At 39.3% G+C, this 21,687-nt stretch overlaps 1 protein-coding gene across 3 annotated transcripts in view; it reads right to left on the reverse strand.

The window, feature by feature from the left end:
• Nucleotides 1-21,687, reverse strand: part of Atp8a1 (ATPase phospholipid transporting 8A1) — a 210,706-nt gene that overhangs the window by 50,854 nt on the left and 138,165 nt on the right. For all 3 annotated transcript variants that reach the window (XM_071614255.1, XM_027938452.2, XM_071614256.1), the window contains one exon: nucleotides 14,148-14,320. In XM_071614255.1, the coding sequence (XP_071470356.1) occupies nucleotides 14,148-14,320 (173 nt within the window). The remainder of the gene's footprint in view (nucleotides 1-14,147; nucleotides 14,321-21,687) is intronic.

Consider the following 21,687-nt stretch of genomic DNA (forward strand, 5'->3'; position numbering starts at 1 on the left):
CAAAACTAACATCTGTTGATATCCTGAACAGTCACAGGCATTGAAGAGACCTTACATTATAGGCACTGAGTCTACAGAAATAAAATATAGACAGTTTTTCAATTTCAAGAAGGAATTTCTTTCCACAATGTACTTTAGATAGAAAACTTCTCTTTTGTGGAATTTATGTGGTCATATAGATAAACTACTACTGCCTTCAATTTCAATGAATCAGATGGTATTTTTTTTTTCAGTAGGGAATGCATATATTGATAGTGTATATTTGATTATGTATATGGGTGTAATCACAGATTTTCCAAATTACTAATTGGTCAACACACTTTACAAAATGGCAGTAAAAAGAAAACGACTCCTAGCAGAAAATTTTATTATTGCATTCACACCAGGTAAGGTAGTTTGCCTGCAATGCTGAAAAAAAAATTATATTGAACCTAGTGTTGTATGTAGCACATAGCAGATATCAAAATGGTAGTGGAACTGAATAATTGGAAATTTTATAGGAAAGCAGTTCATTTCATTATGCCACCATACCACAGGAAGCAAATCAGCATAATTTGCTCTCTCTAGTGTATAAGCAACTATGTAAAGGATATTGGGTATTGTAGGCTTTCTCTTATGGCTGGGAAAGAGGAAAAAAAATATTAGGTAGAGTAGGAAATATCTACTTCTTCAAGGAAAATGAGTATATTCAGTATGGATTAGAGCAAGATGATCACATGCCTCTGTAGGTCATGATAAAAAAATTTTTAATGTCACTGCTAGCTGTGAGCAACAGAAAATGTTAAAAGCTTTGAGACAGAAAAGAATATGGTAGAAGCAGCATCAAAAAAATATTAACTTGGGTTGCTCAAAAGCTGTTCTTTCTCTCTCTATCTATCTGAATATGTCCCAGGACAAGAGCCATGAAAATGACAAGGAAGGTCATGGGGTGACGGAGGCAGTTCTGAATAATAAGTGGTTTCAAAGGTGACTCTGAGGTCTCACATGCGGGTGACTGAAAGAATGAAGCTCTACCCATAAAGAGTCAGGAAGCAGATTTTCAAAGAAAAATTATTGGAGAAGTTCTAGATACTCGTAAGTTGGGAGGGAGAACAGTGGGATATCCTGGTGGAGTGAGTGGAGTATGCTGCCTGCAGAGTTAGAATTGAGCTTGAAAAGAGTGCAAAGCTGGGCCAGGCGAGGTGGTGCACACCTGTGATTGCCGAGACTCAGGAGGCTGAGGCAGGAGATCAAAGGCAGCCTCAGTAAAAGCGAGGCACTAAGCAACTCAGCTAAAAATGGTCTCTCTATGGATCTCTGCACTGAGGAGACAGAGATAGTAGAGAGAGACAGGAATTTTTCCTACACAAAATGAGGCCCACCTGCCTCTCTCTGGGAAACCTTGCCTATGGGAGTGCTTTGCTGCCCACTGTGAAGCACCTCTGTTTTCCCTTTCTAGCTGAAAAAAAATCATATGGAACCTAGCTGTGCCTTTAGGATCAGAGTAGTAGGTCCTACAGCCTCCACCTTCTTCCATTACTGATATCTGGTTGGAGTCTACATGTCCACCTTTTCCCCTTTCCCATGACTAGGGAGGTGTGGAAGGGCTGCAGATTTATATATATATATATATATATATAAATAAATATATAAATATTTATTAAATAAATAAAGATATATATATCTTTATTTATTTATTGGAAGAAAACCATCTTGCCCTTTATCCTAAGACCATCCCCGTTTTTTTTTTTTTTTTTTTTTAATATTCCTCATATAGACAGGTTTCTTTAAGGAAACGCTCAACTTAAAAATAGCTAATAAATAGACCAGGACTGTAGCCCAGTGGGGGGCTTGCCTAGCATGCCTAGCAGCCAGGGCTTGATCCCCAGCACCACAAAACACATAATAAATTCCCCTCAAACAAAAAGGAGGAAACCAAAAACAAACCCAAACCCCTGAAAAGCCGAGTGGTCGATGGAAAACTGTAGCTCAGGCTATTGACAGAAACTGGAATCTAACCCTAAAGAAGCCAGGAGGGCAGTAAATTTCAAGGTCACAAATATCAACTAACAAAATCTGTGAGAAGCCTTTGGGGAAATGTGGAGTGGTGAATATGTGTTAGTAACTAAATGACCTGAAGAAGAGATGGTATGCCAGGGCAGGAAAAGCTGGGCAGGAAAGCTTCCTGCTATACTCTTTCCTCTCCATGGTACCCCATAGGAGCCCAGGTGGGATGGGTGACCATCGTGAGGTGGATGAGACTGGGCTGGATGGAACTAAGTGGCAACTGCAAACTTCGTCTTGGTTTGAAACTTGTGAAAACTCAAAGGTCCCCAAATAACATGCTCAAAAAGCGAAATATCCAAAATCTAACAGTAATATTCCCAGTGGTCTAAAAGTGAGACCACAGGAATAGTTCCTACGTTCTGCCTCGAATTGGGAGAGCGAAAGCTTTCTGGTCAACCTAAGGGAGAGGATTGTCAGCAGAAAAGAAATACAACCACTTAAAGAAAGCAGAGCTAGTGGGCTGGGGGTGTGGCTTGGTGGTAGCATATTTGCTTAGCATGCATGTGGCCCTGTGTTTAATGCCTAGCACCAAAGAAAGCAGAGTTAGTAAAAACAGATATAAAAAGAATTTAAAAGAAGCATGACAAAACTACACTGGAGAAATATGTGAAGACTTTAGAGAAACACAACCAGAATAAACAGTTATGATGAAAAACCAATTGAAATAGTCATATAAAAATATTTCTGCTATAATAAAAAATCCAATGGTGAACTGAAAAATCAGGATGACAGGGCCTGAAAGTTTGAATAAAAAATGTGCTAGAAGACATTAGAAAAGGAATGATTGTGAGAAAAATGAAAAGAAATGGAGGAATAAAAGTGTGTGTGTACACATAAAATATGGGAGTCCAAGGACAAAATATAAGAATAAAAAATAAAAAAAAACTGATTAATAGCATTAAGAAGGACTCAGTGGTGCACGCCTGTAATCCCAGTGGCTTGGAGACTGAGACAGTAGGATTGCCAAGTTCAAAGCCAGCCTCAGCAAAAAGCAAGGCGCTAAACAACTCAGTGAGACCCTGTCTCTAAAATAAAAAAAAAAAAAAAATACAGAAAATCGGGCTGGGGATGTGGTGGTTCAGTGGTTGAGTGCCCCAGAGTTCAATCCCTGGTATACACCCCCCCCAAAAAAACCCCACAAAACAAAGAAGGATATCTGTGTATGTATATCTGTGTATGTATATATACTATATATACATACATGTATCATATATGTACATGTGTGTATGCATATGTATGTGTGTGTACACACACACACACACACACACACATTTGGATTGAAGGGCTCATACAGTGCCAAAAATAAAGATGAGAAAACAACTTCTACACCCAGACACATTATGGTGAAATTGAGAATAAAAAAAATTTCCAAAAGCTTCTAAAGAGAAAAAGGAGATTACTTAACAAAACAAGATAAGATGGGCACTGGGTAAACACATGAAATTACTTTTTTACTTTCAGCTCCTGTCTCTTATGGGGGTGCAGGGAAAGGAAGAGATACTAATACATACATACAGTTAAAGGGGAAAATAAGCACAAATATAATTATTAAAACTTCAGAAATAGCCACATATAGAAGAGAGTATGAAACTTTCAAACCAGCAGGATAAGATCTAATCTAGAGAGTACTAGTAGTTACGGAGAGAAAGAAAGAGACAAAAAAACAAAAGGAAAATGAAATAAAATTGAAGAAATGAAGTCTAAAAAATAATATTAGGATGAATATGAATGGGTTAAATTGATTGAAAGGTTGGATTAAAACAAAAAGATCCAGCAGTGTGGCGTCTAAAAGAGTTACATTTTATGACACTGATATGATAATGCTCATTTGCACCTACTATGTTCTAAGTTCTTTACTTGTTTTAATGTATTCAATTCTCAGAACAATCCTTGACAGGTCACTATTACTGACATTTTTCAAATAATGAAATGGAGGTGCACAGATTATATGGTTTAATTATGGTAAAACAGCAACCAGCAAAGCTAGGATTCGACCGAAGCAGTCTGGATTCAGACAGAAGGAATGAACAATAAAGATTTAGAAAAAAAGAAAAAAAAAAAAAAAGGACAAGCATATAGAAAAGAAAGGAAAGCCAAGTTAGCAATTTCAATATAAGACAAAAAAGAATACAGGCACAGAAAAGGCCATAATGGTAAGAGAGAAATCTTTACATGTGACAGTATTCCTCATCAGAAATAGTCAATTAGGCTATAACAAAATTAGATTCCATTTATAAGAGCAACAAAAATATTAATCGTAGGTGCCATGTATGAACTCATTTACTTCTAATAACTCCAGGAGAAAGACTACTTTAATCTCTATTTTGAAGAGGAAGAAATTAAAGCCAGAGAAATTCAGTGACTTGTCACTCAGCCTCTAAGAGGTGGAGCCTGGATTCTGGAGAGTCTGGCCCTGGTGCTAAGTGCTACACCATATGGCATCACAAGCAGCGGGGACAGTGGATTGTTTAGTAAGTGGTAATGGGAGAATTTACTCACTGTGTAGAAATAAATAACATGAGATTCCTCCTCCTTCATACCATAGACAAAAATAAACTCCATATGGATTAAAGACCTACATGGAAAACATAAAGCTGTAAAGTTAATAGGAGAAAATGTACGAGAGTGTCTTTGTGTGTGGGAAGTCCCTAATACCCCAAAGACACAAACCATACAAGAATTTCATAGAGTCCACCATGTCAGAGTCAATGATTTCTGTTCCAAGGAAGAACACCAGAGGCAGAATTAAGAAGGGAGTCACTAGAAGATATTTGCTATAATTACAATCAACCAAAAATTGATATCCAGAACACACAAAGAATGCTTGTACATAAGAAAGGACAAGAAAAAATGTTCATCATGGCTAGCAGTTAGAGAAATGCAAATCAAAACTACTCTAAAATTTCATCTCACTCCAGTCAGAATGGCAGTTACCAAGAATACAAACAATAATAAGTGTTGGCGAGGATGTGGGGGAAAAGGCACACTCCCTCATACCTTGCTGGTGAGACAGAAAAATTGGTGCATCTAATCTGGGAAGCTGTATGGAGAATCCTTAGAAAACTTGGCATGGAAATGCCATTTGACCCAGCTATCCCAATCCTCGGGTGGTACACAAAGGACTTAAAAACAGCATACTATAATGACACAGCCACTTCAATGTTTATAGCTGCATAATTCACAATAGCTAAACTGTGGAACCAACCTAGATGCCCTTAAAAAGATGAATGGATAAAGAAACTGTGGTGTATATACACAATGGAATATTACTTAGCATTAAAAGAGAATAAAATTATGGCATTTGCAGGTAAATGGATGGAGTTGGAGAATATCATGCTAAGTGAAGTTAGCCAAAAAACCAAAGGCTGAACATTCTCTTTGGTAAGTGAATGCTGATCCATAATGGGGTGTGTATGGGGGAGAATGGAGGAACTTTGATTGGGCCAAGGGGAGAGAGAGAAGGAGAGGGGGCATGAGGGTAGGAAAAATGGTGGAATGAGATGAACATCATTACCCTAAGTACATGTATCACTGCACGTGTGTACAACCAGAGAAATGAAAAATTGTGCTGCATTTGTGTACAATGAATTGAAAAGCTTTCTGCTGTTATGTACAACTGATTAGAACTAATAAAAAATAAATTAAAAAAAAGAAAGGACATAAAACCCAGCTTTTCCTTTATGGCAATATTACTATTGAGTTTATATATATCTGTTAGATGTATATCAACTGTTACCATTCACAGGTATACACACAAGCAATTATTACCTTTTAAATATTTGTGTTTGTTTTATTGAACAACAGGTAGAAGGGAAGGCAGGGATGATTTTTTTTTTCCTAGCATTTATAAAGGTACCCGGCACATAGCAGATGCTAGAAAAACATCTGATGAGTGAATGAATAAATTTCAAAAATAAATTTCTGGAGGTGAATCCTTGATAGGAAAGATGCTCAACTTCCCTAATAATCAGGGAAATGAACATCAAAACAACAAGGTGACATTTTCCAATGATCCAACTGGCAAATTTATAAATTCGGGAATGCCAAGTGTTGGTGTTCAGGTAGGGAAAGAACAACCCTCTGACCTGGATCTGGGAGTGCACATTAGCACAGCTGTTTTGGAGAACTGCGACAATTCTGACTGGAATGAAATACACATATACCCCACAGCCAAGCACCCCATTCCTTTCCTATATACACAGCCTATGGAAACTCCTGCCATGTTCACTGATGCCCTTTCGAGGGCAGCAAAGACTCCAAGGCAACCTCTGTGGCTAACACCATGAGAAGAGATCAATGTGCACTGGTATAATGATAAGCAGCAGGCAGAAGAGAGCTTGTTCTACATTTGGTGACACGGATCTGCCTCAAAAGCAATAACAAGGGCAAAAAAACTATACTAGAATATTATTATCATAAACAAACACCCAGGCCCCAATTTAATAGAGACAGAATAAGATGTTTTTCATAGACACACAAAGTAGGGCAGATGGATGGTGTGGGTGGTGGTCAGTTTTTCATCACTGGGACCAAAACACCTGACGTGAACAACTGAGAGGAGAGAATGTTTAATTAGGGCTCGTGGTTCAGAGGTCTCAGTCCATGGCTGGCTGACTCCGTTGCTCTGGGCCTGAGGTGAGGCAGAACCTCCAGTTGGAAGGGTGTGCTGGAGGAGAGAGGCTCAGCTTATGGCAGCTGAGAAGCAGAGGAGGGGGGGACTGTGGGAACTAGGGATAAAACATAAGCCCCAAAGGCATGGCAACCTGACCTACCACCTCCAGCCACATTCCACCCGCCGACAGTTATCATCCAGTAGGACGTTCAAATGATCAATCCACCAAATTGATTAATCCACTGGTCAGGTTACAGCTCTCACAGGCTCATCATTTCACCTCTGAATGTTCTGTCATTGCCTCATGAGCTTTTGGGGGACACCTTGTATCTAACCATAACAGATGGTAACATGCTAAATCCTTTAGAATGCTTCCTAAAATGGGGATAAAGGGCAAACCATAATATATAAAAATCAAGGAAGGATATTCTTTAGTTCAATATTCTAGGAGGGCTACTGCTTGGGGGAAGAGATTAGTACGCAGATCCTCCTGCCTGGTTCCCTTGCTGGCATGTCCTCTAACCCCTTCCTGGCAGCCCCCTCCCTCCCCCCCAGAACAGCAGTAAGATGCTGCACTGCAGAGCAGGATCAGATGCTTCTGAGGCCCTACGCTCCCCATCTCTCTCTTGCTGTGATATGTAAATTATCTACTGACACCTCATTTTAAAACAAACAGACTTCTGGAAATATCCATATTTTAAGGGGTTTTCTTGGACCAAAAGCACAGAGAAAGAAATTCCACAGGACCACCAGACTGGTACCATAGAAAGAATATCAGTCATTTTTGAGGCGTCATGGAGAAAGGGACATAAGTCAGGTGAGGCAAGATGGGCAAACGCCTCAGTTTTTGAGTAAAGAGAAGGAACAGCCTGGAAATCTCTTTCCCTGGGGAAACCAGGAAGGCTTGGGTAACTCCATCAGGATTTTAGGAAAATTTGGTCAGAATCAACTCCTTCCATGGCCACTCAAGAGCCACAGACACTCTGTTCCAGGGTTGGGCAGATGAATGTCTCAGGGCTGAATCTAGACAGCAGTCTGTTTTTATTCTTCAAAGTGCACCGAAGCCACACTCATTCATTTACATATTGCCTACAGTAGCGTTCTTCCTCTACCCACAGAGTTGAGGCAACAACTCCATGTCACAATGTGACAGAGACTGTACAGCAAGCAAAGCCTAAAATATTTACTATCCAGGCCTTTTTAGAAAATGTTGGCCCACTCCATCCAATTCCCTTTCTCATTGAGAATGCTACTTGGAACATTCATGCCTCAACTAAAAGCCTATTCTACACCCATTTCTTGTCTTTTTGGCTCTCTCCTTGGAAACACATCTGTTGTTTTTCAAAACCATCTTTTCTAAGGACTACTGTTTCCTTTCTCTCTGTTGTATGCCCAATAGTTGCTGGAAAAGCCAAGCCTACTCTCTCGCCTGGTCTTGAAATCTGGAACCCTAGTATGGTCCACACTGATTTAATAAAATGAAAGTGTCACTGGAAATCATCCTGGGTCCATGGAGAACCAGTTACACCAAATTAACTCTGCTTCCCTTTCCCAAACAATAGGGTCAATAGGCCGATGGGTCAGAGGTATGCCACCTGTTTCACATATCATGTCTTTAGCAAATCATAACGGAAGGAGAACTATAAGCAATGTGTTAGGCAGATTTGTATTTGAAGACTATATTAGAGCCCTAGTTTATCAATTTATGCAAAACTTTAGGGAAGTATTTGGTGGAAAGCTAGATTTCTGCATTTAAAATTGCTGCGGAGAAAAAAAATTCATCAAGGATTTGAATGTAGTTGTGGGAGATACACATGCATATTCAAAGTTAGTAAAATATGAAACAGAAAAAGCATCAACTGAATGAGATATGATTTATGAACGATGGTGATGGATATCAAAATAGCAGTTATCCGTCAAGGCTAATAACTAAAGAAAGCATGAAAGTGCTTCTGGGGTATAGGTCATGTTTGGGTGAGAAGTGTGTGCACTGGGTAAAAATTCAGTTTGTGTGCAATTATGTCTATGTGCTGCTCAGTACAATGGAACTCTGCCAGAATTATATAATCTGCAATTGTGTTAAGGTGTGTGTGTGTGTGTGTGTGTGTACAGGTGATAGTGGCTTAAAAAGCCACATCTAAAACTATACAATGTTGAATTATGGTGGAATTCACTAGCACTTCCATTTCTCATGTATTTGTGGATATTTTACTGTCAAAAATGGACTTTTTGTTGTAGCACATCAGCACTGGCTACTAGACATGCAGTTCCTCTAACATTACCAGATAGACAAAAAAATGAGATGGGCAGGGGTGAGCAGATGATTATGTTAAATAAAAATGTGGGCATTTTGTAAGTTATAAAATTTATTCGCCGTGTCCTCTTTTAGCCATACTTACATGAAAGAAATTATTCCCTCACCATTTCCAACATTTATTCATATTTTCTTGGAAGCAAATATAACGTTGACATTCATTAACAGTTTGTCTTTTCAAAGCCAAACATCTGCTTGGCATCCAATGGTGCTCACAATTTTCTTTTCCTTACAGGAATGTCTGTAGACCATTTATTAGCTTCATTTGTGCTTTATGACTACCTTTTAAATAGAACATTTGTTTAGAGAAGGTTTGAAAGCTAAAGACAATCCCAAGAGATTCAAGAAGTAGATCTGCCTTTGACCCTTTATTTAATGGACTCGTGCTATGACAGAAAATATTCAAAGTGTCCCTTCAGACCTCTTCTTGGAGAACCTTTGATCAGAGTTAGGTGAAAGGTTTGGCCTGGAATGCCACTCCCAAGTGACGATGCTCAATGAAGTCAAGTGTTTTTTTAAGCACTACGGGAAAATGGCCTAAAAGAGGGGTTTAACTTTGATTAGGGATGTTGCAAGTAGGGAAAAATGCTTACTCCAATTTAACTTCTGCTTTTCAGAAGACATGAGTACATAAATTATGTAGAAGAACGGTGATTACTAGACAGTCTAAAAGCTGGAGGCTCTAAGCCAATTTTCAACCAACTGTCACAGAACATAAGTTTCAAAATATGTTTAAACTAAACTGACAACTACAGAAAAAATGTAAAATTCTTTGAAAGGCTGGGTTATGTGAACTGATGAGGACCTCAGAAACCACACGCTATTTAACACACAGCAACAGTTCACTGCAACATTCCCAGTCTGCTGGAGGGAACAGTAAAAGAGGCAGAGCAGCTGCTCCCTGGGATTCAGCTGATCTAAGCAGTAGAAAGGCTATTCCCGGCAGAGTGGCCAACAGGAGTAGAGTTCATCCAGAAACTGCAAGGGCGATGGGAGGTCCTCTGACCCAGATGCTTTCAAGCTGGGATGGAACGCCCCAAGAAGGGTCTCTGTGTGTGTGTGTGTGTGTGTGTGTTTCCTGCCTTTCCATGTCAGAATAGCTTCACTCTTATCTGCTCATACGTCTAGGTCCCCAGGAAGACTGATATCATGGCTAAATTCTAATCTTTTCATTTCACAGGTCATGAAACCAAGGCCAGTGAGGTTCCATTAGGTAGGTATCCAAAGTGCCAGGGAGGGACAGTCAGAACAAGCATTTCCTGAATCTCCAGTCAAAATGCCATGATATCAGCTATACAAACTATAAGGCCTCAAGGAATAAGGCACTGGTGACCGAGATCAGGAATTATTTATCTAGAACTTTGAGATAGCTGTTCATTTCAGCTATGTCCACAAATCTCCAAGTCCTACAGCAAGTTTTTTCCTTTCTCGTCCAAGGAGTTTAAGGGGTTCTGTGAAGCCCCTAAAATGGTGCATGTGAGCTCACCTATTTGTGTGCATGTGTGTTTCTCCTGGAAGAAGAAACGGATATTCTTCCAGAGTATCAATGATCACACAAATAAGAATCAATGGGGTTGACCAGAGAAGTAGAAGGAAAGATGTACCTTAAAAGAATGGGAGTAAAAAAAAGAATCCAGGGAGCTTGGGAAAAAAAAAAAAAAAGAATGGGAGTAAGGGGCTGGGGATGTGGCTCAAGTGGTAGAGCGCTCGCCTGGCATGCGTGTGGCCAGGGTTCGATCCTCAACACTACATATATCCACTGAAAACTAAAAAATAAATATTAAAAAAAATTCTCTCTCTCTCTCTCTTAAAAAAAAAAAAAAAAAGAATGGGAGTAAGAGGGAGGAAGCATCCCTAAAATGCTGATGCTATAATCAGAAACATGTATCAGAAACTACCTGAAAAGTGAGTGCATGCTTCCCAGGAAATAGCTCAGGTTACCCAGGGAAATGAACACCACAGTGAAAAGACAAGCCACACAGCGTTTGTGAACACTGATAAAAACAGATCACATTCTACTTCTTGGGTCTGACATGCTTCACCAAACATATTTGAGGTATAACATGCAACCTACATTGTGTAAACCAAAACCAGGACTCCAAAGCCCTGAACGATTTGGGGGCCCGGGGAGGGATTAGTTTTGTCTCCGGATATTCCCTTCAGAAAATGGTGGTGAGAGGGGTGATGACTACCAATGGAGCGCAACTGGCTTCTTTCCGCCCAGAGGGAAGCCCAAGGGCAAACACTCATCTGTATAACTGTGTCAATGAGGCAAACACTCAAAACTGCCTTCTGCCCTGGATGCTGATAATGTCAGGGAGGAAAGTGGCTGATGTAATCCTGGAGATGGGAGGAACATGGAGAGACTATTATCCATTACAGGAAGTCTCTTCCTGCTGCTTCCACTCTGGCTGTGGCTAGAAAGAAGACGGCAGAAGGTCTGGTTCTGAATTATCTTCTTGTGTGTAGATTGACAGGCAGTAGAATGGAAAGCAGTTTCAATTTGAGGGAAAAGCCCTGAAAGCCATCATGAACACAGACAAATTTGGGAAACAGTACCGTACTGTATTTTGAAATAATACTCGGTATTTATCTGGAGCGTCTATCTAATGGAGTAAAATGGAGAATTTCCTGAGGCTGGAAGATTGCAATCATCTGAGAAATGAGAACTGACACTGGGGTTTAATCGCCAAGAATGATACACAGACTTGCCCACCTATTCCCCTCGCGTGACAGAGGCATTATCATGGAAATTACACTTGGAGGTCGGAGAGTGAAATGACAAGAAGATGGTCTGTGCCAATAGTTTATAAATGTCAAGAGGCACCAGGCCAAGAAGGTGCACAGACATAAATCCAGCAGTGGCACTGATGTAATTAGAGGCTTAGGCCAATTCTCAAAGCCAGGCCGGAAGCTGAACCATAGTCCTTATGGGAAAAGAGAGCATGAAGGTAATTAGAAAAAAAGAAAAAAAAAATGCTGAGGAAAGATATTTTACTTAAAGGAAAAAAAAAAAAAATAAAACACAACCCTGAAATAAAACTCAGTGTCTGCATAGGGACCTTCATGGTCCTCAAACATGCATAAAACAGAACCAAGGGAGGAAGGGGCCACACACATCTTTATAAGCTCAGTTTCAGAGCTAAGCTGCACGTGTATGGCAGAGTGTGTGTGAGTCCCTCCCAGGGTCCCTTGGGCCTGGAGGAGCCCTGAGATCCATGTGACTTGTGAGCATACAGGACAAGGATCTTGGGAGGGAATTTCACAAGCACAGAACATATTTCTTCTCCCTTGACTCTGCTTTCTAGTTTTTCCCTCCCTCTGCTATTGTTTAATTTTGTGGTTCAACTTTTTGAAGAATGGTGGGAGGTACTGTGTTAAGCAATGCTTTAAAAATGAAGCTCAGCTGCAAAGATTGCATTACGAAAACTGGCCTCCCACATCTTTCAAACCCATTGTGACTCTGCTTAAAACAAAACTTCAGATGCAAGAAGGACAGCAGGTAGTGAGTCTTACTCGTCTTTGTAAGCACAGCATCTGTGCCCAGCACACAGCAGGCACACATGGATGCCCTCTTAAGGAAACTGGCCACTTTATTTGCATAGCCCTGTCTTCTGTTCTGTGTTCTATTTCCAAGTAGAAGCCCCTAGGCTAACACTCATGCTTTTGAGCAATCTTTTCTTGATCCTTATGAACCCATTAGTGAAAATGATTAAGTGACCAAATCTGGCACAAAATTATCCTGATGGAAGGGTGTCAGAGCCAAATGTGAGCAAGACCTTGTCAAGATATTAGCAAGGAACCAAGAAAAGTCATTGTAAAAGCAGATTTTAAAAAGCATGAGGCTACCCAAGTAAAAATGAGAGTCAAAATAATTTCCAACTCTTTCTTCATGATTAGGCAAAGAACCTAATTGTTACTAACATTAAACATCTGCACAGTCTATTTTCCAAAAGCTTTATAATAACATTATTTATTAATATATGGCAAAGAGATGAAAAATAGATTCTATGGCTAAAATAGATTTCTGGGAATAATAGGCAGCTCTTAATTCTCTGAATATGACCTAAGTTTATAAGTTGAAGTGATGCTTACATAGGATACTTATTAAGTATGCTTTAAATTCTATTTCAGGAAGTATATTTCAATTGAAATTTAGGAATATCTATAAGGTATGAATTATAAGTACAGAGATAAAATCATATACAGGATATTTAAGTGACTAAACCCAGAACTGTCCCCCTTCCCAAAGTTTTTAAAAGCATAACACTTTATTAGTGATTATAACTTTTTAAAAAAATAACAAAAGCACAAGACAGTTTTAAAGATAATGTAAAATACACAGATTCTGAGAAATTTCTTTGGAAGTCTACTAACACCTTGTCTCTCAAGACGATAAAGTGATTTGAAAAAGCGCTACCCTGAGCCTAGTCTGCCCAGTGGGTAAGATTCAATAAGTGGACGACAAAGAGGAAAATCCTTAGGTTTCATGGTGATTAGAAGGGAGGAGATGGGGCATTGTCATGAGCATATTTCAGATTTTAGTTAGACTAATTTTATGGATTAGAACACGATAACTCAAAGAAGATTTAAATTTAGGATATAGGCAATATTATAAATTAGCAGGCAAGGGACCATAGAGTCAGTAATGAGTCCTCAGAAAGATGCTCAGCTATTTGGAAAATGACCCAGTTTATACCTTCCCTCCTGCCATTCCCCCAAAACAAATTCTGGCAGTAGGATCAAAGATTTAAGTGTAGAAAACATAAGCCTAACAGAAATAACCCAAGATGGAAATGCAGGTAAATAATCTTTTTTTTTTTTTCCCCAAATGTGTGTGCTGGGATTAAAGTGATAGCCTTGTGCATTAAACACTCAATCTACCACTAGCTGCATCCCTAGCCCCAATAACCAATTTTAAGTACAAATAACAGCAAGAAAACTGTGGATTCAAATTATGAATAATACTTATTGATGATTGTTAGGGCTCACATTCAAAAGCTCTGCTGACAAATTCCATCCCAGTATGTGAACCTCAGGTCTTGAGTGAATGAATTGAGTAACCTCACATTTACAGATTCTGAGTAGGATAACTTCAAGGACCTTTTAAAGATCAAAAACTTGATCAAAAGATAAAGTTGCTTTTGTTGAAATCTGACAACATTGAGAATTTACCTGCAGCAAATGACAGCTCTGCACGACAAAGCTAGATCCAGGAAATACTGCCGGACTCCGAAGGTCAAGGCATACTTGAGGGTCTTCCCATCAATTATAAGAGCAAAATCGTTCTCTTTCCGAAGAGCATCCCCAAGGGTATTACAGTGCCGACTGAGGGTTTCCCTGGTTGCCTGGAATATTAAACACAAAGCCCATCAACATTTACTCCGTTTGTTCTACTCACATGCCTTCAGGATGTTTGGTAACTACATTTAGTTATCTTTACTGTTTTTTATCTTTCAAATTGCTTTTGCAAACTTTCACTCATTTGGGTCTCACAATAGCCCCTTAGAAGAGATTGGACAAAGGTTATCTGACAAACTCCACGGAAGTCACACATCTGCTGGCAGCAGGGCTGGGCTGGGACTGCAGGTTACCCATTCCTTGGCTGACTCTGCAGTCTTTGCTCATTATTCTAACCACACAATCACACTACGGCAAGAATATTTTCAGTAAATTATCTTGTTAAAAACCAAACCACTGTTCTAATTTATGAACTAGTCAAAATTGCTTTGCCATGAACCAAGGGGAAAAGTTGGGGAATACAATTTCAATAATTTATGGGTATTCTCTCAAAAGTACTCAACGCTATTGAAATTTAATTCACAGAAACCTTGAGGAGGAAATGCAGGATTTGTAATCTCTTGCCACTTCATGAATTGGCTTCTACAACTTTAATCATAATTTTGTGATACTGTATTTTAGCTAGAGATGGTGACATGCGGCTTGGTAATCTTTTTTTTTTTTTTTTGGATCAGGGATTGAACCCAGGGGTGCTTAACTACTGAGCCACATCCCTATCCCTTTTTAATTTTTTTTTTTTGAGATAGGGTCTTGTTAAGTTGCTTAGGGCCTCACTAAGTTGCCAAGGCTGGCCTCTAACTTGCCATCCTTCTGTCTCAGCCTTCCAAATTACTGGGGTTACAGATGTGTGCTGTTGTGCCCAGTTTGGTTTGGTAATCTTGATGGATCAAATAAAAGAAGCCCTCCCACCAATGAAGACTTCACTTTTAGACACAATGAAAACCTTCACTATCAAGAAAAGCTCTGTTTGCTTCAACCTTACAGAAGGGATACATTTGTTTTCTCTGTCTAGAATTGCTTCCCAGCTCTTCAGAGGGAAACAGTTTCTAGATATTTAGTTTTTCTCCCCAAATCCTATAGACTTCCTATAACTTAATGGAGTCAACTTCCTGTTTCAATGAGCCCTAACATTGTGAAGAAACACAACACTGTCCCTGCACAGGGAAACACAAGGAACAAAACTCTGCTAACAAATTCTACCCCAGTGTATGAACCTCAGTGTGTGAACCTATTAGATCATTGTTCTGAGGGCTAAGTCTTTAGTTATAAATATTAAATAAAATATATATTTATATAATAAAATACAGGTATGATAAAAATATATTACACTCACATCATAATTTTTATTATATTGATAGCTTGTATAATTAATGTTCCAATTTAAGGGTGTTGCATAGTTATTTCACAGTTAATTCACAAAGAGGGAGGTGAAGGCATAGGTAATTAAAATTTTATATGGGGGATTTTTGAAGGTGTTCCTGTAAATGTATTCAAATGTGGTTCACACTACGTTCTGGAATTTCAGAATCTGTTTATCAAAATAATAGACTACATTGTACTGTAAAATGAGACTGCCCAACTTTCCCAACACTGGAACTTCACTCAACAGCTTCACAGCTACCCTCCCCTCTCCCCCAGTCCCCATTACCTATAGTGACACAAAGGACCACCAGATAGAATTCTTCGAGAAATTTTCTGTTCACACTTTACATTGGGGGCTGTTTTAATTTACAGGCCTTACTCTATTTCCTGCTGGAAATGTTTGGCCCAAGAGGATTTAAGAGAAGGAGGTGAAAAATACCCGCGAAGTTCTTTAAGCAGAATTTACTGATGACAATTTATAGCATACTACCCTAGATTGTTTTAAAAACAATTTTGTATTGAGTAAATGAACAAACAAGGAAGTCAATGAACTGACATAAAATACTTAGTATGTGCTTTACACCAGGCACCTTTTTTTTTGGTATCAAGGATTGAATCTGGTGGCACTTAACCACTGAGGCTCTTTCACAGTCTGTTTTTAATTTTTTTATTTTGAAACAGGGTCTTGCTAAGTTGCTTAAGGCCTAAGTTGCTGAGGCTGGCCTTGAAATTGCCATCCTCCTACCTCAGCCTCCTGAGCCACTGGGATTACAGGCGTGTGCTATGGTGCCTGGCTCACACTGGTCACAGTTTTAAGGGCTATATGTATACATTTAAGTCCACACTTAGTTTTAGCCTGTGCACAGGTGCTATTTATCTCCCTTCTGTAGTTGAAGAAGATGAGACAGCCCTATATCTTAGTTCCCTGATCAAAATCCAACTGCAATTAAATTCAGAATTAAATTTTTGTGCTAGCTTGTCTTTCTCTACCCAATCCAGGAAAAAGAAACCATACTTTGGAAGTACCAGGCAGAGCAAGTCATACATGGAATGCCCACACCATTTCTTCAGTTGTTTCCCTCCTCATTTGCCTTTCATCTTTTTTGTTTTCCACCAATAGAGCTCTCAAACAAATCTAAAACACAAATCATGTCTCTTCTTGCTCTACAATCTTTCAAAGAACTTCTTACTGCTGCTGAGATGACCTCCAAGCTCCTTAAAGTGGTTCTTACCGTTTCCCACACTCTAATCTCACCTAGGGTCCTTCACAGCACCCTCTGCCATAGTGCCCCTTGCATTTCTCTCTCCCTGAATGCCAGAAGCCTGCCCTACGTACGGAGCTCCTGGGTCACTCCATGTAACTCAGCCTTTGCTAGCAAAACCCTGCGTCCTTTGAGGAGAGAGATCAGGACTAACCTGCCTCCCCGCAACAAATAGTACCTGTAATTACGTGTGCTCAGGAAATACGTAGTTATTGAATGAGAGAACTGATAAATAATGATTTCATTCCACTGTCAGCATTCCATTTCCCCTTTATTATCACTTCTGATTATAGGCAGGAGGGGTAGGGTGGGGGGGGGAGAGGAAGGGAGGTAGTGAATGAATATGTATCTTCTTTTTCTTGTTCTCTAATTTTATTTTCTTCCTTTCTATCTTTTTTCTTTCTTTCTTTTTTTTTTTTTTTTACAATTTATTTAATTATTTATTATGGTGCTGGGGGTTGAACCTAGAACTTTCTGCATGCTAGGGCAGTACTCCACCAACTGAGCCACCTCTCCAGCCCTATTCCCTAATTTTCTAGGGAACAAATAATTTATTACTTCAACAGTCTTTCAAACACAGGCATTGTTCACTAAACTGCTTTTGTAATTTGTTTTGTTTTGTTTTAAGTTATTACCTGAGTGACTTCTGAGCTGACAACCTGAAATGAAACCTGAGAAGGACTCTGGGAGAACTTTAAGCTTCTTTAAAAATCCGCTGCAAAAAGCAAGTTAAGTGGACCCAGCACTGTGAACTGTCCTCATTAAGATCCACCTGTGGGTCCTGCCTTCCCCATTCTCCCTCCTTTCTCAGGCATTCTCTCACACTTTAAAATTCATTGCAAACTCTCTTATTTGTGGCATCAGTACCCCTGGGTTTCCTTGGTGACTATCACAGATCTTCAACAAATCAAGAGGTGTCAGGAGATAAAGAGAGGTAACATTTCAGGAGGGGAGTGGACACCTTCCCACAGCCCTCTCTTCTGTCAGCCTTCCTAGGGTGAAGGTAACAGCAAGGACAGAGCTGCAAACATGTTCCTATTTTAGTTTACAGTTTTATAAGTAGCTGTGCTCTTGGCTGTGTGCTGCAAGTTACAAGTTATGTTTTATCCTTATTTACTGCCGGGAGTATTTTAAAATTCTTTTATTTATGAAAGTCGATTGCTTCTCCCCTAAGCCTGGGAGTCATACTTTATGGCCATATTGCATTGAAGCTCATCTCCTGTAGCTCCAGATAAATTTATTACGGTATTAGCTGCTGCTTTGTTTTTCTCTTTGGCTACTGAAGGGGGAAATGTTTAAATATTTAAACTTAGTGACTTGTGAAAGTGAAGATACATAATTGAGAAGCTAAATCAGAAAGAGGATCAAAGACCATAGAACACAACATGGTCCAAGGTCTGTATCCTCTTGTTCTGCATGTTTTTATTTGTGGGCTGAATATAAAGGAGTATCAGAGAGGTGGGGGACAAGTAGGAAAGGGGTCAGGCCAGAGTTTAGGTGGCCAGACAGATAAAGGAGGAGCCACAGGTGACGAGGGATTTGTGTGCACCACCAAACTGGGGTCTTTCTAGTCGCCACTCAAGTCAACTCTCCCTGTGCCCAGCACCCTACCCAGCAAGGCATTCCCAGTACAAGCCTCCCACCAAGCTTTCCTGTCTTGCCTTTTCAGTTTCAGTGCAATCAACACGGTTTCTCCCCTCAGTCTTGATAACACAGAAGATGGTTTTCGGCTGCTTGTAAAACTCTTGTATAATCTTGAACACTCTGAGTTAGAATAAAGAAAATGTTACTGTGCTTTTCTTATTATAGAGGACATGGAGCACAGAGGTAATTAGGATCCAGCATGGCCTCAACATCTAATTCTCCCTCAAATAATAAAAATTATCTAATGAGTATAGTAGGATGAACTCCTAGACTAGCAACTTAGTGATCAATCAAGGTGGTATAACACTTGACCAAGAAGTAAAGATTATCTACTGGATTTTTAAGAAACATGCCTGGCAAACAGTTAACATGTTCACAGAACACCCTCCAATAAAAAAAAAATATAACACAACAGCTATCTTTAGGAAATCACAGACTGGAAGCCTTATTGTAATCTTTTCATTACTTTTACATGACCTCCAACAAGGAAACCCTTGATAAAAATCACAGAGAGCGCCTTAGACAATGAAACCTGACAGTTTTAGACTGAACTACATCGGAAGCCCTGATTTGTTTGAAAAGTATCATAGTACACAAGTTGTCATTTTCACTTTGGCAAAACTCCGCTTGGAACAGTCTAAAGAACCCAGAGGCCAGATGTGCAAAGAACATGTTAGGCCACCTAAGAACTATGTTTTTGATGGCCCAAAATGTAATGTTGCAGAAAAGCACCTGCCAAAAAAAGAAAAAAAAAAAGTCTCTTTTCACTCTTTTCCAATGTCTAGTCCCTTTGTTTCTTTCCTGATTCCTTTCAGAGGTTTACAGGAAAGATATTTTTACTTAGGAATAAATCCAAGGAACACCCTAGTGGAGAATGTGGAAGTATCCCTAAGGAAAAGGAAGGAAAAGCCCATGGCCTTCAACTTGAAGACAGTTAGCCAAGAGTTCACAGAGCAGAGACAGAGCAAAGAAAGGTTAGTGAGCAGAGTCCGACACACATTGCCTAATGGTAGTGCCTCTCACACCTTGCTCTGGGGCCACAGTTACTTACTTGCAGTGACAGCTGATAATGTGTGATTGCTCATATATATTCCAGAGGACGGCCATCAGCAAGGGTAACCCCAAATAAAAAAGTTAAAAGGAAAAAAGCCTACCTATATTTATTTATTCAAAGCATATTTTGGTGTTTGGGTCCAAATACAAATAAGTATCTGGCATTTGTATTTATCCCTAGCCATCTACTAAGTGGGTACAGGACAGATGATAAACTTATATTACAAGAAGGTTTCTATTCCCAGGAAGGAAAAAAATATATATTTTTTTATTTAAAAAAATATATATATATATCACTTTGATTTTTAGAGGCATTGTTTAATAATGGATTTATTTGTTATGGGATGAATGTTTGATGTCTCCCCAAAATTCATATGTTGAAATGTATACCTAGTATGATCATATTAGGAAGCAGGGCGTTTGGGAGGTAACTACATCAAGGAATGGAGACCTCATGAATGGATTCATGTCTTTATAAAAGAGATCCTGGAGGGCTCCCTTCCCATTCCATCATGTGAAAAACACAAGGCACTATGAGCCAGGAAGCAGGTCCATTAGAGATACCAAATCTGCTGATACCATGATGTTAGACTTTCCAGCTTCCAAAACTGTGTGACATAAATGTTTCTTGTTTAAAGCTACCCAGTCTATGGTAGTTTTGTTATAGCAGCTAGACTGAACTAAGGCACTTTTGTTGTTCCTGGATTTGTTCTTTTCCTTTACGAATTAAGTGAATGAGCATAAAATCAGGGCTAATGTTGAATCACTTTTGAAAGACTTATAACTTTCACCTTTGTGAATAGGTACTTAAGTTTATGAAGCCTGTATTTCCCACTTAACATTAGCACCACAATTTTCCACATTGTTTCCTTAGAAAGGGCAAAATGCAGTGAACTGTTAGAAACTCTTACAGAAATCTTGCTGAACCAAGATGGTGAATCCTCTGAAACAAGGTAACTGTCTGGAGGCTGAGCTACTCTTCAGAACTCATGAGTGCATGCAGACAGATGACGAACTAATACCGAGAAAGCATTTTCTGTCCAGAATGTACAAATTTGCAGCCATATAAAACTGGGCTGTGAGAAAGTGGAGGCTAACATTTGGGGCACACATGATACTTGTTGGGCACTGATAATACTGGACACAAAATGATGCTATATTGTAAAGAACCAAGTTCCAGAAGCCAAAACATACCCTATGGCTCACAACTCAAAAGTTCTCTTCAACTTCAGGTGGATGTAGAGTCCAAGGTAAATCAAACATTTTCATCTACCTTGAAAAGGGAAAATTATATGCTTTACTTTGAAAAATTCCTTAATGGAAAAATTAAACAAGAAATAAGAAGCATTTTCAACCACTAACTTAAGATCACAAGAATTTTTAACCCCTCTTGGATTTGATTAGGCAGCTACACAGGCTCAGTCTTCTAGAAAAGGTTATATCACATATTACATGAAAAAGCAGTTTGAGCTATGCACAGTGGTGCACACCTTTAATCCCAGCAGCTTCAGAGGCTGAGGCAGGATTATTGAGGTTTCAAAGCCAGCCTCAGCAACTTAGTGAGGCCCTAAGCAACTCAGTAAGATCCTGTCTCTAAATAAATATAAAAAGGACTAGGATATGGCTCAGTGGTTTAGTGCCCCTAAGTTCAATACCTGGTACCAAAAAACAAAACAAAACAAAACAAAATAAAAACAAAAACAAAACAAAAAAACAAACAAAAAAAGCATTATGAATAAGTTGATTTCATGTCTTACTCCTTATGATTTGTCTTTTCATCTGATCCACTCTTGAGAGTATTAATATGGTATCAGAGAGGCTTGAGTTGCATCCTTGCTGATACTTGCCGGCTCTTTCTTCAGACAGGTTACCTAACTTCTTGAATGGAGGTTTTATCATTAGTGAGATTGGGGGAACATCTGTTTTTTAGAGTGACTGCAGTGATAAAATGTGCTGACTCTTTTACTTGTAAAGAAAGTGCCCTGCTCAGAGTTTGGCATAAAGCCAACATCCAAGAAAGCCCAAAAACCTACTATAAGGTACCGACCCATAATGAAGAAACATCGGCATGCTGTGGACTACTGCGTAACACT

The sequence above is a fragment of the Marmota flaviventris genome, chromosome 7 (assembly GCF_047511675.1).
Source record: "Marmota flaviventris isolate mMarFla1 chromosome 7, mMarFla1.hap1, whole genome shotgun sequence".
NCBI classification, from domain to species: domain Eukaryota; kingdom Metazoa; phylum Chordata; class Mammalia; order Rodentia; family Sciuridae; genus Marmota; species Marmota flaviventris.